General features: G+C 36.7%; 1 protein-coding gene across 2 annotated transcripts in view; it reads right to left on the bottom strand.

Annotated features, from left to right (window-relative positions):
- The window catches only part of LOC109059251 (ephrin type-A receptor 3-like), a 60,457-nt gene that overhangs the window by 19,640 nt on the left and 16,685 nt on the right, over positions 1–24,132 (bottom strand). For both annotated transcript variants that reach the window (XM_042714516.1, XM_042714517.1), the window contains exons 4-8: positions 10,956–11,111; positions 10,458–10,811; positions 7,851–7,963; positions 5,666–5,828; positions 3,220–3,328 (exon numbers count right to left, since the gene is read on the bottom strand). In XM_042714516.1, coding sequence (XP_042570450.1) covers positions 3,220–3,328; positions 5,666–5,828; positions 7,851–7,963; positions 10,458–10,811; positions 10,956–11,111 — 895 coding nt within the window. The remainder of the gene's footprint in view (positions 1–3,219; positions 3,329–5,665; positions 5,829–7,850; positions 7,964–10,457; positions 10,812–10,955; positions 11,112–24,132) is intronic.

Here is a 24,132-nt window from a genome sequence, read left to right as displayed (position 1 = left end):
CATACAAATGGACTGACTAAACAGTCACGGTACGGTATCAAACCCAAGGGCAACATACAGGTAATGTCTGCACTAAATCAACCAAACAAGACCCATTAAGCCCTCAGCTGTGCCTCCAAAGCATGATGTACACTGCTCAAACAAAGAACTGAATAACAAAACACATTCACAAGCTACATTCACTCACGTTGGTAGATTGTGAACAAAAACTACTTCCCCTAAATGGCATCAGTTACACAACACTGTGGGTTTTCACTAAACAGAGAGAAATGTGGCACTGAAATCTCTTAGTTTATGATTGTATATGTCTGTTTTCAGTTGCTATATCACAATAGTTAGATTTCATCCACCAAACTGTTTTTTTACACATTGATAGTTTATGAGATGCTCTCTAAACTAGTAAAAAAAAATTACAGAAAAACAGCAGCCTGTGTGCCATTTTTTTGTTGTAATGATGTTTGCAGTCTGAATTGGATAATTTTGTGGTTGTACAGTTTGATAAAATTGAATCATTTACTCATTTTTGAAGAGTCTCATAGAATATTCAACCATCAGAGAGCAGCTGTTATATGGTGTACACTTATTTTATTACGTAATATATCATATTTTTCCCCTTCTTGCATGATTTAGCACACTACAAATCTGCCAAATCTTGATGTGATTAAGTAAAACAGGCAGGGGAAAAAGCCGAAAAGGTTCCTCGGATAACACAAACACAAAACCAGTAATCAGAAATGCAATAACCCCAAAAATGGAATATTAACCAACAACTCATCTATCATTCCTACAGAAAACAGCCATGTGGCTTCTAGATTTCATCATTAAACTGCAATAATTTCATCCAACATGAGCTTTAGCGAATGGTTTGGAGCCCGTCCAAATGGAGGTTAAGGGAATTGTTTTATTATCAGAAGCTTGAAGTCTTTAGCTAGTTTTCACGGCTGGCAAACAATGCTCTTCAGACTTGCAAATGTGTGGGTCTTTGGTTAGTAGGCACCTGCTAGACGTACTGCAGCATCTGTCATTGTACTGAAATGTTCCACAGACAAAATCACAAAAATCTTTAAAGTCTTTAAATGTGTGCTCCATTTTTAATTGCTTTGCTGGATAGAAGCAGAAAATAACGGGGAAATGAAAGACAAACGAAGACCATCTGCCAGCATCCTCACCAGCCAATCAGAGCTGTTTTTTCCTCATCAAGTATCAGAATGCTGGCCAACTCCAAATCACTGGGAGCCCAAATCAGTGCAAAAACAAAGTTGAACACACTAAACATGCCTAAACTCTTCATATTTCTCTGACCAACCTCAACTTCAGTGTGCAAACAGAAGACAAACACACACGCCAGAGCTCCCATTGCTCTTGACCAGTGAAAACCTCTAGAGAATTCCAGAGGAAAAAAATATGCCAACTAGAAATGCTTGTTGCTAGAAACTTTTAAGAATTCACATCAGACAAATCACAGATTTAAAATTCTTTGACATTTCCAGGTTTCCCCGATTGGTCACAAATAATGCTGTATGAATTCTGTCAAAAAAAAAAAAAAAAAAAAAAAAAAAACCTCTTTAGATCTTCCATGATCTCACTCAATTTAATCATCTGAAACCCTAACATCTTGCTTATGATTCGCACTAGAGTTAAACTTTGCAAAAAACTGTTTACATATGTTTTCAACTGAGCGAGAGAATCATAAATCAATGACCTCAAACTGTCATTAAAAAAATGGAAAGGCCTTTCTCTCTTAAAGCTCAGCTGAGGTTCTGAAAGCAGTAAAAGAACCGTGGGCACAGTGAACTGAATTGTTAAGTCCAGTATATATAGCACAGTATAATCCAATGCCAAGGGACTGAATGCAATTACAGAGTTTAGCTTCACTCATCATTACGATTCATTGGCCTCCACACCACACTAGAAACATGTAATTCGAAATCAGCATCAAAACTGTTTTTATTGCTTCCATGAAGGTCTTCCCACAAGCAGACACACATGCATTGGGTTGGGGGTGGTGGAAACCATGAATAAGAGGTGGCAGCATCAAGGTTTTGGCTGGCAGGCATAAACTTGGCCGACATAACACATCCTACGGGACCTTTCTGTCACAGAGCATTATGGGTTACAAATCGCAAAGCAGATGGAAATCTCATTCTGTGTTACAACATACTGGATCGTATAGCATCCAACAGTCGAAAAATCCCTAGTAAATCAGCCTTTGAAAAAGGAATGTGAGTGCCGGTCAGTACTTAAAGCTGTAACGATGCCAGTCTTTCTACACTATTGCTAAAAGAAATTAAATTGGGTTGCTGAACATTGCCTTTATTGTCTCATAGTTGTATTTTTTATATGAGAAATATAATACACACATATACATATATTAAATATATATATTATTAAAAAATTTTTTTTTACTGCAGGGTTAAACTGTTGGTAAACAATGTTATTAATATTGATAATAATATAATTTATGGAAATAAAATATTTTATTTATTAATATTATTTAAAAATTAATAAACATTTCATATATTTCATATATATATATAAATTATTACAAAATAATATAACAGTTACAATTACAGTTTACTGACACCCAATTTTGGATATAACAATCTAGTAAGACCAAAAGGGCACACACCTACACAAAGATCAGCTCACGACTCATTCTGACCATTTCATGTCATCGAGAACGGTTTATTTTCTGCTTTCTGTTCCTCGTCTCCTCTGATCCACTTTTTCCTTTCATTTCCATTACATTAGCTCCCTCATTCTCAACCGTACAGCGTGTCTACTCTTGCTTTTCTCCCTTATGTCTGTCTCTTCAGTTGCTCTCTCAAGTGTTTGCTTTCATCTCTATAGATCACGCTATGCAATCAGAGGGCTAAACAATTTTGTGTCCTTTTGATTTTGTGTAAATGCACACATGCACTCATACAAAGGCATACACACACTGACAGATGCACAACAACATCTCATTTGCTCGATTCTGTCTTTGTATATTTATGGTTGCTCGCTGATTAAATGAAACATGGTTTCTTTATTCTTCGTATGGATTTGTTGACAGTTAAACAACCCAGATTAGCATGGATTCATCCAAGTCTGTCTATGTAGAAGTTGCCAATTCACTGCTTTTTCATCATACAGGAGGCTGCATACTTTGGTGTCTGGAGATTTTTAAAGAAAAAGATACATTTTGAATGTAAAAAGAGAATAGTAAATTACTCTTACCGTCCACTCACAACAAAACAAGCCACCAGCAACACCAAAAGCACTGCTCCGCCTGCTACAGAGATGGCCAGTATGGTTTGCTGGTTGGGATCTCCAACAGCAAGCATATCTGATAGAAAGAGAGAGTAATCAACATACAAGCAGAGATTATTTTCAGTGGTTCTTGCAATTTTGAAAATTTACCACAGTCCTGCAGGATGATCATAAAACTGCATTATTTTCAGTTAGACCATAGTAAACATATCGCTCTACACGGTTGTTCAATCAATGGTATATGCATAAAAGGTTGTAATTTTTTATTAACATAAACATTTTAGGCTAAAATTGATTTACATGTATATGGGAAAGTGCATATTTTATGTGCATGTTGCCATTAATTTCAACAATTAGTAATTTTTTTTTTTATTCTTACATTTTTTAAATTAATCTTTTTCTTTACATTTTTGAAAAAGTACATATATGCCATGCATAGCACACTGTAAACACAGTTAGAAACTGTTAAAGTCACTTTATGAAAATCAGGGCAACTATTTTGACATTATTCATGAGTGTTATCACAAACAAAAATAATCATGACTAATATCTTAGTGGAGGGAATAGGGGATGTAAAATAATAAGCTGAATTTTTCCAGATAATGTTCCAATAAAAAGATTTAGGAAAGGGTCCCTCTAATTATGTGCACAGAATGGTGGCGCGTACCATATGGTACACAAACTATGAGACAAGCACAGCGGGGTATCTGCCTACTCTCGGCTGAAGCTGCTCACACTTCAGAGGATCACTGACAGAAAATCTACATGTTCAGACTTCAAACACCGCAGCAAGAGAGCAAACTGCAGCGCGCGAGGAGCCTCGTTGTTCTCAGGGGACTAATTGAACGTGTTCACATGTATTTCACAGCCTCTTTCAATGCGCACAGCGGATCGGAAATTCAATCAATGGTTGGAGAAATACATGTGTGACACAGGTTAGAGTTTGGCTGAAATTAATGTTCTTGAAAATTTGAAGATATTCTGCTGTGAGTGAGAAATTAAGGGGTTTGGTGGGACTTACACAGTCAGAAATTATAGAGAGATCTACAAAATAAAGGACACTGTAAATGGGGTTCTAATAAAGCAATACACCACAAAGCAATGTGCTTAAAGCCCCCTTAACTACAGTACAATCACAGGCTTCTAGTGTTTTCACTGTACCAAAATTTCAGTATTCGGTACCAATACCAGTGAAAATCCACGGTTCTCTGTAACAATTTCGGTAGCAAAGCAAAATACAAAAACATACAAATTAAAAAACTTGACTATACTTTCATTTAATCCAAACTGTGTACATATTTATTTTTAAAGGGATTTTGAATTTAAAGCCAAGAATAACAACTAAGTTAGCTTAAAAAAAAAAAAACAGAACAGCTTTTTTGACTGATATGACACAAACAATGTTAACCATTTGTACATTCTCTAACACATATATTTTAGATTCACAATTCATTAAAAAGCCTCTGGTGTGTAAAAATAGTAAATATCATCATGTCATCCATTTTTTTACCCTAATGAAAGTCATAGGAGCATTAAATTGTTAATAAAGAAACTTTATTCTAATGCTCATTATATTAGCGTTAGACGCACTTATGCTAATGATTAACTACTCTAATAACAGCGTTCATTTCAATCCGACATTCAAATATTAAAATATTTTAAACATTTAAAAATTAAAATATTTGATAGTATTCATAACCGAAGCGGTGTTTCCCACAGCGGCATATGCAAATTCATTCTCTGCCAGCAGGAGGTGCTTGTAGAGCCAGCGAGAGAGAGGTTTCCCCGGTAACGGCTGTAATCAAATAAGCGCTGAGCATGTGCTCACAAACACTGCTCAGGCATTACAGGGAAGATGACATCCATAATTTTCTAAAGAGAGTCGATTTTCTTCTGAAATACAGTGATATAAAAACACCTGCATCGGGTTTAGACTTTGACACGTGCAGTGTTCATGTTTATTCAACGAAGTCAAAGCCTTCTGGAAAATCTGTTTGTTGCAGTCAGTTTTAATATTTCCCAATGTATGGGAAACAGTACCGACTTGGTACCGAAGTACCGGGTCTTTTGACAACACTACAGGCTTCATTACAATTTTATTGTATGGGCTTATTAAAACAATTTCAAATGCGCAGTGATAGGATGAACGTGTTTTGCGTAATGAAATTATATTGTGCATTTTGCCATGGATGATATTGAAAAATCAGCATCCAGGAGCAGAACTGTCCATTTTAAAATGACAATTTTAGGGTCAGATTTTATAGTCCATTCTCCGAGACTAGAAAAAACATTTAGGCTAATCGTCAAAAGTTCAGAAAGGGCTTCACTTCACTGTTGAAAGCAAGAGATCTTAAACAGATAAAACATTTCTGGTTGATTTATGAAGGTGTATGAAGGATGGTTTTCCACTCACCTTCATGGCTTGTCTCCAACTCAATCTCTCCCCTGTAGTTCCCATAGCCTCCATCCGTACGGGCTCGAATCCGGAAGATGTATGTGGTCCCTGGCTTGAGTCCATCCACAGTCATACTGTTGGATTTGGTCTTCAGCACAGTGTAGTTCTGATCCTGCTGGTTCTACAGTAGGAAAGAATGGAATAATAAGTGAACAAGTCTGCTTTCAATGAAGACGGATGTCTCGAACAATGATCCCTGAATCCCTTCCTGTCCTGCAAACCCCATGAGGCTGCATGAACTTTGTTGAATCATCCATAATATATCGGCTCACAGTCACAGAAACAAACGAAGAACAAGAGAACAAAGCATGCAGATTGGATTCAAATCAGTCAATTGCCAATTAGCTCAGATGGAATTTAGTGCTCATTCAAGCACCTCCTGCTAATGGTTATCACAATGCTTTTCACATAGACGGATTGAACTGAAAAGAAACTGCAGATTTCTGCATTTTTTTTAAGGGCCTAACAGCTTTTCGGCTTCCAGTAACTGGAATTTATCCAGATAAATGACATCAATCCTATTGACTAGGAGCTGTCGCCTCATTGTCCAATTCTCACTGTCCAATCCTAAGGAGAATTCCATACAGTGTGCTCATGTTAATATTTCACAGCTTATCGATATCCATTCATCTTGCTTCATGTAAGCCCTTCGCAAAAGAGGCACATGCCAGCTCGTTTAGGGAAATCTAACATTCCAGACAGAAACGCCACGCCCTGCGAGAGAGGGATGGCCATATTTCCTGTGGTGCTATTAAATCTAAGATTGGCCAAACAGGCGGCATCAAACGGATCGTGGACACAGTGGCAGCCAAGCCTGTCCATCTGTGCACTCCATCTAAAAGCCACATAGCCCATAATCACCTGAATAAATCATAATTATTACCCATCACCCTGTCTTTATGCCACACTGCCGAGTACAGTGGTACGGGAGGGATCGAAACAAATAACTGCTCGAAATCACTTACCATGTGTTTAGAAATGTCACTGCAGAAAGTAGTTCGCACTAGATATGTGCGATACATAAGTACAATATCAGATCAATTATTTTGGAGATATTTTTAATTGTGCATGCTCATTTCTGCTATTTTTACATTTTCATTACATTTGTTATCATCTAGCAATCTTCTTTAAATTCTGACTAGTACACAAGCGGCTTACGCTCTTCTGTGTCAGCCACGCCACAAGGATACATTTTTTACGTGTATATATGCTTTGATTTGAAAGCAAACAGTGGATCGGCGCAGCGCTGCTGACACAGAAGAGCGTACTCCATCTGCATACTGCTCAGAATTGCCAAAATGGCGCTACGCTGATTTGGAGAGACACAGAGAAGAGGAATTGTTGAATAAAGTCATTATTTTTGATTTCTTCGTGTACAAAAAGTATTCTCGTCGCTTCATAACGTTACGGTTGAATCACTGATGACAGATAGACTATTCTGATGATGCTTTTCATACTTTCCTGGACCTTGACACTGTTATTTATTTGACAGTCCATGGGACAGTCTCAAGCCTCCCTGTTTTCATCCAAAATATCTTAAATTGTGTTCCGAAGATGAACAAAGCTTTTACGGGTTTGGAACAACATGGGGGTAAGTGATTTATGACAAAATTTTCATTTTGGGGTGGAGTAACCCTTTAACATGTCTCAAATGAAGACATCAGAAAAACTACTTGAAATCAGATTTGATCATATGGAATGAGAATCTTATTTTAATCAGATTTCAAACCACATATGGACAAGGTTTTAATCGGATTTCAAACATAATCGCATGTGGATTTGCAAATATATCAGATTTTGTTTATTTTTTGGGGCTGTTCAGCCTATAAAACTAAACAGGTTTGAGCTGGATGAAGTAAAATTTTTATTTTTTCTCCCTGTCTGAACAAAGCCTCTATAATTTGTTCAGGACAATAATGTCATCAAGTCTAAAATTTGACAACCTCAAAGGTTTTTGGCAGACAGGAGATCTATGAATGTTAATTGGGACCGAATGAAGCATGTCTGTGTTAACATTACAGCCTCTCCCCAGGGTACGATAAAAGTGAGCTGCCATATGCCCAATCAGTGCAAGAAGGACTTGCATAAGGCCAAAAGGTCATGAAGATCAGTGTGCGCTGAAGAAAAGACCAAAGTGTCTAACCTTTTCATAATAGGTGACTTCATATTCCACCACGGCCCCATCGGCAGGTTCTGGACCCTGCCATGCCAGTGTTACACTGTCGGTGCCCTTCCTTTCCTTTAAGATGACGCTCACTGAAAAAGAAAGAGAGAGATTAATTGAGATTGATTTCCATGTAAAAGAGGAGGATTAATTACACTTCTAATTAAAGAGTATGAGACGGCTGGAAGAGCGCGTCTTGTCTTTTTTGGGAGTGATAAATTATTCTGCGAGTCATTTTCACCCCGTACTACAAAGCTGGCATGCAGCCAGAGCACCTCAGCCCTTCCATTCATACAACAGCAGTGTTCACGAGCCGCCCTGAGCAGAAAGAGAGAGAGAGAGACACAGAGGTGCTAATGATGGTGTCAGATTGTGAGTACAAACGAGGGCCTCCCAGTTTGGGCCCCGGCAGCTAGTGATGAATGAAGGAGCTGACGTTTCGATCTTTAATGAGCTGTGTGAGTCTTAACTCTGCGTGCTCTGATCTGCTGTGCAGCGCTGACACAGTGACACCGCTAACTGCAGTACGCACACAAACACTCTTAAAGTGATAAACAAACAGCTACAATGATATCTCAGCATGTGTTTGGTTCGCAGATAAAGAACAGACATGCTTCAATTCAGAGTAATGAAAAAAAAGTGTCTCTAAATATCACAGGAAATGATGTAGAAGGTGAGTTAAACCGTTAAAAACAGGACAATAATGCATTTATATACAGACTACATGATCTGACCATTATGTGAACAACTCAATCTAAATATAAATATGGTCAGTAATAATAATAATAATAATACCGATAAAACTTGATCCTTTTTTGCCTTTTGGGGTCATGTTTTTGAAACAAGTCTCTTATGTTCACCAAGGCTGCATTAATTTAATCAAAACAGCAATACTGTGAAATATTACTACAATTTAAAACAACATTTTTTTATTTTAATATATTTTAAAATGTTATTTATTTCTGTAATGTCAAAGTTGAAAAACAGTTGTACTATTTTTTTGGAAACTGATGCAGTTTCAGGACTATTTCATGCACTGAAAGTTCAAAAGGAGAGAATTTATTTGAAACAACTTGCATTATATATTCATATATGTAGCATTAAAACACTCTGCATTCAGTTCTTATGAAATCATGAATCTGTCAGCTTTATTTGATGTATTTGTCACTTTATGTCTCCACCCAATTTGCATTTATAAATAATCTGTTTGCTATCTTTCGCACACATGCCGATGAATGATGTGTGCTGAAACATCAGTCAATATCCACAAAACAAGCACTACATCATCCCAGAAGTCTCCTCTTGACACACGGTGGATTGTCTCTTGAATATTTCAAGCGGTGTGGACCAGAGGCCAAGCACTCGAAATACAGGCCAATCAGAGTTACATATACCTCAATCAGGCCCCGCCCATTAGTGGCGTTTCCACGGTTACAGGCATGTCAGCTCTCATAAGAGTGAAGGGCTGTTGATCTGGGCATCCTGGGTAACTCTCCTCTCAGGCTTCTCATTACGCTGCCTCTCGCTCCTGCCTGTCTCGCTCACGCTCTTGTTCTCTGAGGGGCTGAATCATTAACCACAGGATCAGGAGAGCTCGTCCCTCCTCTCGACCAATGACAGGCTTCGAGGCGCTCACAGAGTGCGTGTTTAAAGGTCAGGCGAGATAGAAGAGGAGCCATTGAAGCACAGCACAGCCGTGTTAAATTCAAAAGCAGAAAACAGGAGACTAAATTTGTGACTAAAGCTTCAGCGATTTAAGAGCACAAGCAGAAAAAAACTGTACTTGAGTACATTTAAAGCTATTGAAAGACACTGAATACAGCATAACCCTGACCCTTCTGACAGTGTTACAAAATATACCTACGTCATGTATCATACCATTTATTTTGTATGAATCAAATGAAAAAGCCAAAAAAGGAAATAAATATTGTATGTCCTTGTAAAATGTTCATAACATTTAGAACAAAGGGTTTCAGGCTTTTGATACCAAGGTCCTTCATATATAACCATCACCTTAAAAGATACCCCTTCATAAACATAATTAACTTAATATTTAAATTACTACATTAATATTCTGTATTATATATTTTATTATGTATTATATTGTTAATATTATACACCAATTTTAAATGTAAACATATTTAGAGAAATGAATCATTTGCATTACTAGTTGATAAAACAAAAAAATAAATATAAGTTGAATGTATTCATTTATTTATATAAAACTCTTTTTGATTTTTGGATTTTCAAGATTTGGCTGCTATTTCTTAATCTTAAAACTCAGTAGTCAACACGATAAAATAATTGCAAATAATCTAATTTCTAAAAAAAAAATGAATAAAGTGTCTGATAAGAAGAATAAAGTGTAATAAACTGAATAAAGTGTCTGATAATTGCATAAATGTCAAAAAATATATAAATATTTCTTAATATACACATATACACAGTATATATATATATATATATATATATATATATATATATAATAATTAGCCTTCAGATACAAGCTTTGAAAATCAGAGACTACTAATAAACAGAAAAATCATTTAATGAAGAAACACAGAATGTAGACGTGTGACATCTCACCTGTCTGGCTGGTGGTGACGTTGACAGACACTAGTTGACGTGGACTGGGGCTGAGGTCTGACACTCCGTTAAGGGCTTCAATGCTGAAGGTGTAATTGGTGTGAGGCTGAAGTTCTGTGACCAGAACTCTGGGGTGCATCAAGCCAAACTGCCTTGGGTTGAAATGCGGACCACTGCCACAGGGAACACACCTCTCACTGTCTCCCCCAGCCCCTGCTTCTCCAGAGCACTTCCTGCAGTGGACACTGTAGGTGACATCTCCACGTCCGCCACTTTCACGAGGAGGACTCCATTCTAGAATGACTGCAGTCTCGTTCACCATGGAAATAGGATTTCCGGGTGCCGAAGGTGGTCCTGATGGATGTACACACAAGTAAAGAACATCAATTGTGCACTTATCCAAATAAAATCTTGACAATAAAATCAACACAATAATGAACTGGATGTTTTAATGCTTTATTTTTATTTTATTTAAGAAGCCACAAAGCCCCTGCTTACTTGTGCACGCCATAGAGCGAGGGTCTGATTCGGCCCTGTAGAAGCCTCTCTCACACACACACTCTGAGGCCTTGTCCTGGTGGGAGTAGCTGTGTGGGGGGCACTTCACGCAGTACGCATCCATAGCAGAGGCCTTGTAGAAACCTGACCGACATGCTATCGAAGAAGAAAAAAATTAAAATTATTTCATTTATTTATTTATATTCAGAAATATCTGCAGTGTAATAAATTACACAAATTATAAATGATATATAAAAAGTACAACTTATATGTAAATATAAAATATTAAATTGTATGAAATTAAATTATATATACATGTATATCAGAAAAATAAAATGTAATAGAAAAAATTAAATATATGTATATTTTTATATAAATATTTCTTAAATCAGAAATGTCATTTCAATAAATTACTTGAATTATAAGAAATAGAACAATTTTATAATATTGATATATTTTATATTAAAATATTTTCATATTTTCAGAAATATTATCATTACAATAAATTAACTGAATTATTACTTGAGAATTTTTTTTTATAAAAACTATAATAAAATTAAACATATACATATATTTATGTATATGATAATATCCATCTATCCATCCATCTAGCTATGAAAAGACTCTTCTGAAAAGGGAAATACACACACACATGCTGATGTTTATTAATAAAAAAAATAAAACAGAGGTAATTTGCATATAGAAATTCTTAAAGCTACAGTAGCAAACACAGAATGTTGCGTGCTAGGGCTAAAAGAGTGAAAAAAGGTTAAAGTAAAACTACATATCGACTGATCTGGAGCAAGAATCCTTACACTTGACTTCCATTAGTTAGTAAGTGTAGGCTATAAGTTATTTCTTTTCATTTATAAATGTGAAAAAAATAAAGCAGCAATGGAAAGAGAGCAGTTTTGTGATGTTATCTGAAGGAGGTTTCCTATTAGCTCTCGTCACCTTCTCCAGCGAGTCCTAACTAACATCCCACTGCAGCATTAGCATGACTGGAGGCACGCGGCAGCTGTGTTTTCTGTGTGTGTGGGGCCTGGGTCAAGTTGGAGCTGAGTGAGTCTGATTGGTGTGTGTGTGTGTGTGTGTGTGTGTGTGTGTGTGTGTGTGTGTGTGTGTGTGTGTGTGTGTGTGTGTGTGTGTGTGTGTGTGTGTATGCACACGCATTAGAGCACTTCCCCTCAGGGACGCCGTGCCAGACTCCCATGTTGCCCCTGAACTAAAAGCAAACCCTATATTTCTGCAAACACATTCGAAACATGTCAGTTCTTATCAGCCACAGCACAATGCCTCCAACATATTTCCCTTTTCAGGAGAGGCTTTTCAAAGCGACTAATACTGAACTTTGGACCGTGCTAATGGAGTGTAGAGTGATGGCAGCTTTGAGAAGCTGTTAAAGGTGGATGTAGTTTTGAGAGGTGTTGCTTCAAATTTAACAACATTAAGTGACTCAACCTATTGTAATTAATAACTCAAACACAGAAGCTGTCTTGGGCTCCAATGCATCTTCATTATAGAAGTTCATCTGCACATGAAAACGCCATGCTATACTTCAAATGTTCACCATATTAAAATGGATCATTTCTTTTTCTCTTCTTAATAAACTATGCAAAACAGATTTACATTGCATCAGAGCTGTGGCCTAGTGGTAAATGTGGATGGAGTTCATGTCTGGCTTGCAACATTTCCTGCTTCCATTTCCTGTCTTTTTTTTTTTTTTTTTTTGATACTTTCCATATTAATAAAAATAGGCAAAAAGGCCAAAAATAAAGCAAAGGTTAAATGCAAAAAATAACCAAAAATACTTGTACTATATAAATATATATCATTACAACATAATGTGCAATGCACAAGCCAGAAGAATCCCAAATAGCAGTAGAATATGATTTACATTGCATGCTTTATAATTTACACTCACATCCTCAACCTCAATCCATTAACTGACGCTCTGATTTACCACCACTCTACCATTACTTAGTGGCCGGAGATGTTTCATAATCAATAAGACAGCGGCCCCTCCTAATTAATTAATCAACATCTTTCAGTTCCCCACCAACCAATCAACAGTGGTTTATTGCTGGTATGAAGCATGAAAAGGTCAAATGGGTCAAAACATGAGCGGATGTCATTTAATGGGACATTAAAAAATTCATTCTTTCTGACCAGTCCAGTTTATTTTTGCCATTTAATATTTTCAATTTTTGGCCTAAAATTTCATTTCTGTAAACACAGGAGCTTAAAAACGGTGTACCACAGGTTAACACATTCATCAACACAAAAAAAAAAATTACAAAAAAAACTCCATCTATCTCAATTTAAAGCCACTGACACAACCACACACACACACATACAGCTACAAACACACATAGAGTGAGAAAACAAGAAACCGATAATGCTTTAGTAAAGATAAGACCCTCTCAGTGGGAGATCTTTCTGAGAGATTAAAGGAACAAGAATTTGCTCTAAATGCTTTTACTTCATGCCGCCGAGAGGCAATCGGGACCAGCAGAATTAATACTGCTCTTAACACGAAAAACTCACACTTTTCCACTGCCCCAAACAAACAAATACTCCCTTCCTCAATGATACTTTCGACTGTATTTTGTTATCTAGGCATGCTCTCCTTTTATTTACTGAGATGTTGTAATCCACATGGCCACAAATAGGGTACACAAAAAGCCATTGTTTTTTTTTAATGCCAGAGCTCAATGCGCTACATAGTTCCTGCTTTTCTGTTGTACACCAGAACAAAAGGAGTATATACACAGATGTGAAAATTCAATGGAAAACCAATTTCCCAAATGTCTACACTGCTGTGCTCACTAAAGCTTTATGCTAACAGGCTCACTGAATTCTGGCACAAATCCAGGAGTATTCACTGACCTAAATAATTCTGAGCTAAAACACAGTTCTGCTGCATGGGGAGTAGAAACACTGATTACAGTATACTAAGCTAAGACCTGATGAACATGTGATTGTTTTCTCCATCACCTCTGGTGGTCAGTGTGTGAGTTAAGAGGTGTAAAGTCCCTGTGGTGGTTTGGAACGAGGCCTGAAATGAAACAGCGTGTGTGTATTATGGTTTTGCACCCTCTCTGTGTTCAATGCCAAACCAGAAAGCCCTTGGAAAGCCCAGCCTTTTGTGGAACCCAAATGGTCAAGTGTGTCAAAGCCAGTGCAATAGCTACAAGGTAGATTTCGACTACGCCTGTTAACCGCAAATGAAAGTGTGTTAGAGGATATGGAATTGCTGTGATGGATAGATCCAGGAGAAGCAATTTGCCCCAAAGTGGAGAGCTGAAAAGCTCCAGATTAACTGGTCTATCTGAGATCATCAGAGCCTGAAAACATCCTCTAGCAAGGTAAGTCTACCATAGTTAAATCTTAATTTAGTCAAACAAAATAAGTGAACATAATGGTTTATGCTGGTTTGGTACTGGTATAGACATGCTATTAATCAATGGCACTCATTTTCTATTCCTTCATTAAAAAATAAAAAATAAAAACATTAAAAATGCAATTCATGACCTGAATACACCTCCTTTATGAAGATTTTTTTATGTCTTTAATATATATAAATAATATTTTTTTAAAAAGCATTGTTATATTAAATACATTAAAAAAAGTCAATTTTTTATTAATATTTGAAAAACCACCAAAACCAAAAGTCAAAGTCATGAATTTTACATTGAGCAAACAAAATGTCAATACAAATTATTGATGGGAGAAGAAAATAATCGATGTAAAACAAAACATTTTGAGATTGTACTTTTGCTCATGAGCAGAAGACAGAAAAGTGAAACATCTCAGAGATTTCGGATGGCTTCCTTATCAAATATTTACATTGGTGTGATTGGTGTCCCCTTGGCTCAAGAGAATCAATAGCTTTTATATATGATACCTTCAGACAAAAAGACAGAAAGAGCAGCACCATCAGGGGACAGAGAAAGCAAGCGAGAGAAAAATGAACAGCGGAGCGCTTGTATTTTTTTCGTCCTGCAAGGAGGAGGATGAGAGACATGTTTGGAGAGTGTGTTTAATGCCCTAGTCCATGGGGACGAATGATTGCTATTAGAGTATTTCTCATTCTGTCTGCAGCCTCTGCTTCATATTGAATGAGGCAGATCAATAGACATCAACCCACCACCTGAAAAGCTAACAGAGACCCTTCTCCATCACAGGGATCAGGGACGCTGTTATTACTATTGTAAAAAAAAAAAAAAAAAAAAAAAAAGTTAAAATGAACTAAAATAAAAACTAACAATTGGGAAAACTTGACCTAAACTGAAGCTCAAAAAAAACCCACCAACCACAGGGTCCTGTACCCACAGAAACCGAACATTCTATTATGTAGGGAGAGGAGCTTATGTACTAGTTTCCATGGCAACATAATTCCAAAACATTTCCTGCATTGAGTGCAAATCAAGACTTAAATAGTAGGGTGAGCATGATTTCACCAAGTAAATCATGTTCCTGGATCAACATCCTTGTTGATCCTGGAACAACATTCCAATCAACCAATCAGAACTAAGATATAACTTTTTAGGAAATACCTGTTTTAGGTTTACAATCAGGGTTAGGTGCTTCTACGCCCTTGTTAATCATTTCAACTGATTTTAGAAATAAATTATGGGTAGGATTAGGTTTAGGGGTAGGGATAGGGTTAAGTCTATATTTTTGGACAGTAATGTTGATCCAGGATCATCAAAAGACGTTGATCCAGGAACATGTCTTACTTGGCAAAATCACGGCAACCTAAATAGTAGAACTCCAGGTGGATTAAAGAGGGAAATACGTTTATCCACACATAGCGAAGGATTCGTACATAAAGCACAGAAAGGCACTTGGAAATAAAAGCATCTTAAACACCTTCAACAAACTTTATATAGCCAACCTTCAGAGGCATGTTTAATGTGCTTGGCCTTCAAACAGACAAATATGGGCTCCTCTAGACTAGTTTGCGTTAGTATTTTGAAGTATAATCATAAGGCATTCTCTTTTATGCATACAACATGAAAATCGATGGCTGACCATAAAGCCGCTAAAAAGCGTTGGCGTTAGTGATCATTGAAGTTTCTTACCACTAGACTTTGATGTTTGCTCACCTTGAAGTAGATTCTTGACTCACTGATGCTTAACAGGCAAAAAGCATCAATTTCAAAGTGGCACTTTCAATATGACATGCTAATCGAGGCTAGCATGTTAGCCTCTAGGGTATTACAGAATATTTGTCTATGGTTGTCCATGTTTGCATTTCTGTTGGTAAACAAATGAACCGCTGAGCCCTTTGCCATACAAGAATAAACAAGGTTCTTCTCATTAGCAGAACTCGATCTCACCTACAGGAATGGAAATGTTCTGGTGATTATAGCAATGTATTGATTTAGGGTCCGGTTGCACAACAGAGACTTTTTAAGTCTTTTCAGCCATTTTTACCCTGGCCATTAGGCAATTGGATAAGGAAAAAAATCCAACCCATCCAGGCTGTTGACTGGAGAATGGTAAAGCCAGATTTTCCTCTAAGCACACTCACTAGAAACACAGCTAAAAGTTCATTTGCAATGTTCACACAGAACTAGCCTGTTCTGGGCCTAAACCACATCTTTAGTGGTTCCTTAAACAGGAAGATTATGGAGTGAGTTGATCCCAGAAGCAACTGAGGATATCAGCGTTTCAGAGGTCAAAATCTTTAGCTTCTCCAATAACCATGGAAAAAACGATTGCTCAAATGGCTTAAAGTCACAAAATGCAGCATCCACCTGGCCTTCAACATCCGAAATACCTGTCCAATAACCTCAGAGGTGTCAAGAGAGGGTTTGAACATCTCCACGGATGGATTTCTCCTTTGTCTCAATCTGCTCTCAATCTCACTAGAGTGCCCTTTCTTTCCAAAGGCTATTTCCCGCTTTCCACCCATCATGCACAGCGTGACAGAGCCAATCTCCCAGGCTTTGCTGGTATGCCTAGCTGGAACATCCTATCAACCTAGTGGCATATAACGGCCACTTGAGCCAGACACGAAATGGCTACTTAATCCCATGAAACAACTGATAGAAACAAGGTGGGCGACTTTATCATGACCCAAAAGCGGAGCTCTACAGTTTTCCTCAACCATTAATTCCACCCACAGCAGATTTTCCAACTCTGAGAAGAATCACACACACAATAAAACCACTTTTGAATGATACGATTGCAAAGCCTACGGACAAACGCACTTACAAAATAACTAGATTTGGACGAATATGAGTGGTACTTGTCTGTACAAGGCTTGGCAGTGCATTTCTTAAGCTATATGTAGTTTCTAGGGTGTTTTGGTAGATTGTTAGGTGGTTGCTGGGTCAAATCTGCTCCATCTGGTACCTAGATAGGGCTTCTTCAATGTAAGTATTTTGCCCCATTTTTCCCCCACTTGTTTATAGTCCAACAGCCAAAATTCTTACGTTTAGTATTTGAAAAAACTATGGAAAAGTTCATAAAAAATGTGATAATAAATAAAAATAAATGTAATAAAATATGTTATATAGTGCTTTCTTTAGATAAAAAAAAAAAATTAATCTTTTTTTTATCTTTAGAAATGCATCAGAACTTGGGGAACAACATATTTGAATGTGCTTCGCATCCAGCTCATTCTACTCAAACTTATACAGCGTACTCAATACTTCAGTTTTCCAGCAGACTTTGTAATCAGTGGAGCTGAAATGAAAAGCAGGTGTGTTTGGAGACCAGCGGTCTTGCTGTTATTTCAGTGGGGTGAGCTACAGAGCGGGCGCAGGGGGGAGCCTCTGACCACAGTTCTTGGGCGGAGAGCTATAAAAAAGAGATTATCCATACATGTGAGAAAAGTAGCAATAAAAACGAATTCTTCTCCGCTTATCCGTGCCTTTTTTCTTGCTGTGTGTGCGAGCATACAGAGCTATAGCCTCACTATATCAATTTAAAATCACAGGAATATAAAAAAAAACTACTTCAAGCTGAGTTTCCAAAGCAATGCATTATTTCTGAACATAGAACAGCCATTAAAATAGCTGCTGAAGTCTTTTTCTTACTACTGTTTTCGTTTAACATTCTGTGTCATGAAAAATCAAAAAGATTTATTCATATTGGTCTATTTAATAAGCCTTCCAGTGTCTAGAATTTTGCTTGAGAAGATTTGTGTCCTCTCTGTTCATACAGGTTGATAGCAAAATCCAGATTTACCTGGGAGATGTGAGGCTGTACAGGTCTGTAATCACAAAATGTAGACCAGGTCTTTAAACCAGTCAGCTCTGGAAACTGGCTCCTCTTAAAAGACAGACTCTTGTTTTATTGATAGTGGCTCCATTTCATACACATGTGGAAATATATTGGATATTTCATTCCTGTCTCTCCTGTGGCTCCACCTGTTTTTTAAAAGTGGTGATAACTTTTAATGACCAAGACATGATTGCGTTCTAACAGAGCAGCTCACAGTGAAGTTTTTGTCCCTTAAAACTGAAAAACCCTTTTAACTCCAACATCTGATTTATTTTTGGGTGAAAAGGAATGTTCCACAAGGGGGAAACAATGTAGCGCGGAGTTTGTTAAAATCAGTCAATATCATTCAATAGCTTGTGTGGTCTAAGGCAGAAAAATTGAAAAATGAAAAATTAAAAATTAAAAATTAAATTAAAAAAATTAAATTAAATTTAATTAAATTAAATTAAATTAAATTAAATTAAATTAAATTAAATTAAATTAAATTAAATTAATACCCTTGCAAGAGGATATCTGATTAAAGGTTACAAAGAGAGTTTTTAAAATTTGGATTTGTGAGTCACTGACAATAAGGCCAGGAAAACGCAATCAAGTAAATAGGGTCCATTCTGATTCATGTTGACTTTCAATAAGGAGTCTGAGCCAACCAGCAGACTGTTTCTTCTGGTCGTAAGGCCCTCTTGTCATCTGCAGCCCGCTGGATGAATTATTAAAAGAGTTTGAAAAAAATATTACAAGACGACTGTTGGTTGCACGTGTGGGTGCCTCCATGTGCCGTCTTCCTTCTCAACACACACACACACTGAAAAAATACATCTGAGTGCCAATAAGAGACAGAACAGGTGTAGAAACAAATCCCATTGCAACGTCACTGTGAGGCAACATCAGCAAAGAACACATCACAACACCGGTAAACACTGTAGTGAGAAGTGTAAACTGTCCATGCTGAACAAAAACAGCAATGTCCATTTCCCCATTATGGGTTTTTAATGGTTATTTTGACCAAACTGTGAAAATCGCATTCCTCTATTAGTGTCATAATGTGTTTTGTGAATTTCTTTAAAAATTATAATATTTATATTTCAAATAGGAATCATAGGACTATTGTGACTTTTAAACTGCGGGTGATTAGGAGGAATGAGGAAGAAATGTCTGGTTTCCTTAACATTTTTCCTTTTCAATAAAGAAAAACAGTAAAGCCTGACTGTCAGTTTTACAGACTGTGAAATACAACTTCTACTAAACGCATGCAAAAACATTCATAAATTCATCCTGTAGACAGAAAAGGAACATTCAACAATGTGCTAAACTCCCTAGATGAAATTTTAGAGTTCTGTAAGCTGTCAATGTCCCTGTATAATTGATGGTGCTCTGAGTCTTTGATGCTTTGGCTGTGGAGACTCTCTATTCCTGTGGCTGTCTTTCCTACAGGGGTCCACACCCAAGACCCAGCAGCCAGACAAAAAAAAAAAACAGCCTACATCTGGTAGCCATCCTGACGTTCTCCAGCAGAGCTCACAACAGTCTCAATTTAACTGCTTTCTGAGAAAGAAATGCACAAATTTTAAATCTCCATGGCCCTTAAACCTACGAATACACCAACAAAAGAACCGTCCTGAAATTAAGTCTACGCACCATGTAATTGTCAATAGCGATACCATTACTTGATCATTATATTTTATTCCACCCAGATCTCATCAGGCCAGCAATCTGAAACTCGAACATGTTCTACAGTTTCCTTAGAGACAACTGCACATGAAAGAAAACAACTATCATGAATCGTCTGTGTTATGACAGTTGGACCGTGAGCCTAAATTGCAGATTGGCACTTTGCCATCCTCTGACAGGTTATTCCATGTTGTTTACTATCGGCTACTAAAGTATTATTGATCCGAACAGCAGCTGGAGGTACAGAAATGGGTAGATGACATGTGGTAGACAGTATGATAGAGGGCTGAGACGGCTAGACATTTTAGTCGGCAGCTGATTAACTAGATGCTAATAATAAAAACAGGACAATTTTTTCAAACATTGTAATTATGTAGGCTGGTGACCAAAAAAAAAAAAATTACACATATATATATATATATATATACATATATATATATATATATATATATATATATATATATATATATATATATATATATATATATATATATATAATTTTTTTTTTTTAATGCAGGCACAATTTTAAATTAATTTTAAGCATTTAAGCCTATGATTTTAAAGATCACAAGTAACAAATTCAGTCGAGTGTGTCCAAACTGGCTGGCAATGTAGCTACACATGAGCATCTTTTTCTCCTTTAAAAATTTGTTCCAGAAATAATATTATTGTCAAGGGTAAATGAAATGGCTATTGCAGATGTCTTACGCTGTCTTCTCCAATAAAAGCTTCTCTGTTGGAAGAAAAACTTGCACTCGATGCAGCTCATACACACTGGCCATGAGTAACTAGCAGATAGCTAGCAATATGCTATGCATATGGGGAAAAAAACAGCGCAGGTCACTGAGTTGGGCTGAATGTTGAGCAGGCAGCTTGATGGTTCACTGAGCTGTAGGGGCTATCAGCATGTACCAGTGCCGGTTAAATGATTCAGTATATGTATGTCCACAGTGCAGAAACGCTATATCACGCTTCATGTGTTCTGGGACCTAAATATCCACAGGCATGTTTTGTGGTCGGATTCACTGGCAGTACCGCCTTTTTTTATTTAAAATTTTTTTTAAATATATATATATATATATATAATATATATATAAATATAAATATAAATATAGCCTTTTTTTATTTAAAATTTTTTTTAAACATGATGTATAAATAAAAATGCCTCAAGGGTCCCTCCTTCAATGTATAATATGATGTAATATAATACAATATTTGCTATAACATAATACACTACTGGTCAAAAGTTTGAAATTATCATGTTATTTAAAAGACTCCTCTTATGCTCACCAAGGCTGCATTTATTTGATTGAGAAATATTATAACAATTTAAAATAACTATTTCCATTTAGAATTTATTTTAAAATGTACTTCTGTGATGGCAAAACTAAATATGACACTTTTTTCAGGATGACTTTTTAAATAGAAAGTTCAAAAGAACAGCATTTTTTGAAATAGAAAGCTTTTGTTTCAGTTTAAATGTCTTTTTACTGACACTTCTAATCAGTTTAATGTGTCCTTGCTGAATAAAAGCATCTGTCTTTTTTTCTTTTTTTTTTTAAATCTTACCACAAAAATATTTTCACATTTTAAATTGTAATAATATTTCACAAAACTACTGTTTTTACTGGGGCTGCACGATTATGGCAAAATTATAATTACGATTATCACAATTTACGTTAAATGTTGTTTAAACCATTGTTTAGTGCAACTGCATGCCGTATTTTTATATGAAAATAAACACGCTAAAAACACTAACTGAAAAACTTTGAGTGATTTTCTATAGTATTAAGCCTCAAATGTCAACTATACATTGGATTGTTTTTTTCTTTAAATTATAAAAAAGTAAAAATATGAATGGTATTATAATGTTATTATATTAAAACTAAAATTAAAATAATGGAAAAAACCCTTAAGATAACATGTAGAAAGAAAAAAACGCATCTTAAGCACACAGAATAACATAAGTGGACTTTGAACAATTAATTGCTGCTTTGAACGCTTACGTAATTATGGCATCCATAATTGTAATCGCAATTAGAAATTTGATTAATTGTGCAGCCTTAGTTTTTACTGATTTTTTTTTTTTTTTTGTGAGCACAAAATACTTTAAAAGATTTAAGATATTTAAAAATCTTATTCCAAACCTTTTATATTGACATTGTAATATAATTGCAGGAGGGACCCAAGCCATTTCCAGCCATTTATTAATGGCTTTTACATTTCAGAAAATGTAAATGTAATGGGACTTGCAAATATTACTGTGGATAGTAAAAAGGTGGAGATCCACTGCTCTAAACTGTCCTGTCCATAAAAGGCAAAACGACTCAAACCTTCCAATTTTCTTATGCCCATTCACCTTTTAGCCAACAAATGGCACAAAGATTCCAGCATCATGCTGTCAACTGGCAGGCGAGCATCACATGGTGAGGATTACAGATGTGGAAATCGAACTAAATGTCTAAGTATGTGATTACTAGAGCCCCTATAAAGATGAACAGCAGCAGTGTGTAGAAAGCTCAGGTCTCTTAACCGTGTTAACCTCTCCAATCTACACTCCAAAATTTGGTTTTGAAGCACACACACGCTTATCTCCTAAAGCCGCCTCCTCCGTGAATCTCCATTGGGGAGCTGACAATCCCATGACCCAGTTTCTCAGCTCAAATCCTATAGAGGAAGACACTCCAGAGCTCCTCACAGCAAGATTACCGTCACAAAGAGCTCATTTCTGCCGCTCCTGCCCCGATGAAAAACACTCCGTTCAGCAACAACTGTGTGAGCTTAGCGAATACGCCTTGGGAGACAAAAGAGAGTGCCCATCTCCAGCTGGCATTCTAACAGTCGGACCTCATGCCAGACCCAAACTCAGAGTCTGTCGAGCACCACCAAGCCACTCAAAAACCATTTACATCCAACAAAAGGGCCTTATTGTACACCGAAGTGCTCAACACTGAGAGATACAGGTAAGAACGAACAGCCCCGTTGAAAGGACTTGACACAAGAGGGTTTTTTTAATCAGAGTAACAACATACTTGCACAGAATAAAAGGTTAAGAGAGGATATGGAGAATGAAATGCAAGAGAAAAAGGATGAATCTATGGACGACAGGACAAAGTGTTAAACCAGAATGGATGGGAGGGGGTTTCTGTTGGAGAGCGCTCGAGAGCTGCCACAATAAGACGAAAAGTAAAGAATGGAAGAGATAAATATAAGAGGCAGCTCACTGAGCCGAGGTTGTGGGAGAAGACGTATCTAAATAGTAGCCGTCTCCCTCTCTTTTTCACTGTCTTTCTATTACAGCCTTGTGTGTCGACATTGAGCAGTAAGTGGGCTAGACTAAGGTGCTGTTAAAAGATTTAGAAAGAATCCACAAGACGAAATGAAAATAAAATACAAAAAGAGAAAGGTAGGAAGTAAGAAAAGACGAGGGGAAAAAATTAGGAAAAGGTTAGGAAAAGAGAAACATTTGTTAAACACCAGCCTAAAATTAGCTGTAATACTTCTGTCTTCTACTAATGCGGTAAATATAAAAGCCCTCACAGCATGAAAAGTGGAGAAAGCCAGCGTCAGCAAGCACTTCCAGAACTCACAGGAAGACCGCAAGGTGAAAACAGACCACAAGCGGTTTCACTTTAAGTCATTTCGCATGCCATTGCACTGTTTTTCAAGGAGCTATTGGAGCCAGAGAGAAATTAATGTTTTGTCAGCTGACCGGGCTGATATGCCAATTTCATATTGCATTTGGAGTAAATCTTTTATTTTGAGGTTAATTTTGAGTTACAGCCCAGTCTTGTCCACTCTTGGTAATGAATGGATGCTAAAATGTTACCCTTTTTCCATCGGTGCTGATTATTTCTTGCGGCACTGAGCTGAATCTACTGTGTCATGGCAAAGAGTGAGTTTCCTGAGTGTGTTCTAAAAGATGAAGTTATCTGAATAGAAAGTTGCAAGATAAACTGAATACTATGACATCATAAAGTCAATATATAGAAAACGCATCTTTTTCTAATGAGATGTCTTGACAGGCTGCATGCAACAACCAAAAATACAACTGTTCAGTTTATAGTTTAGTATTTTTATAGACTTTATAGGCTCTCAAAACTGATATTTTGATGATTTTGGTCCAGTAGCATTGAGAGTATCTATATGCCAGTTTAAAATACCTTTTTGCATGTATACACATAAAATGTACCGCTTTTCTCTGCTGGGAAAACAAACCAACACATATTCCTACACACATTTTTGTCAAACCAAATGCTCTCTAGAATGA

The sequence above is a fragment of the Cyprinus carpio genome, chromosome A24 (assembly GCF_018340385.1).
Source record: "Cyprinus carpio isolate SPL01 chromosome A24, ASM1834038v1, whole genome shotgun sequence".
Classification (NCBI taxonomy): domain Eukaryota; kingdom Metazoa; phylum Chordata; class Actinopteri; order Cypriniformes; family Cyprinidae; genus Cyprinus; species Cyprinus carpio.
The sequence above is the reverse complement of the archived record's forward strand: the minus strand, read 5'-3'. Positions and strand labels throughout refer to the sequence as shown.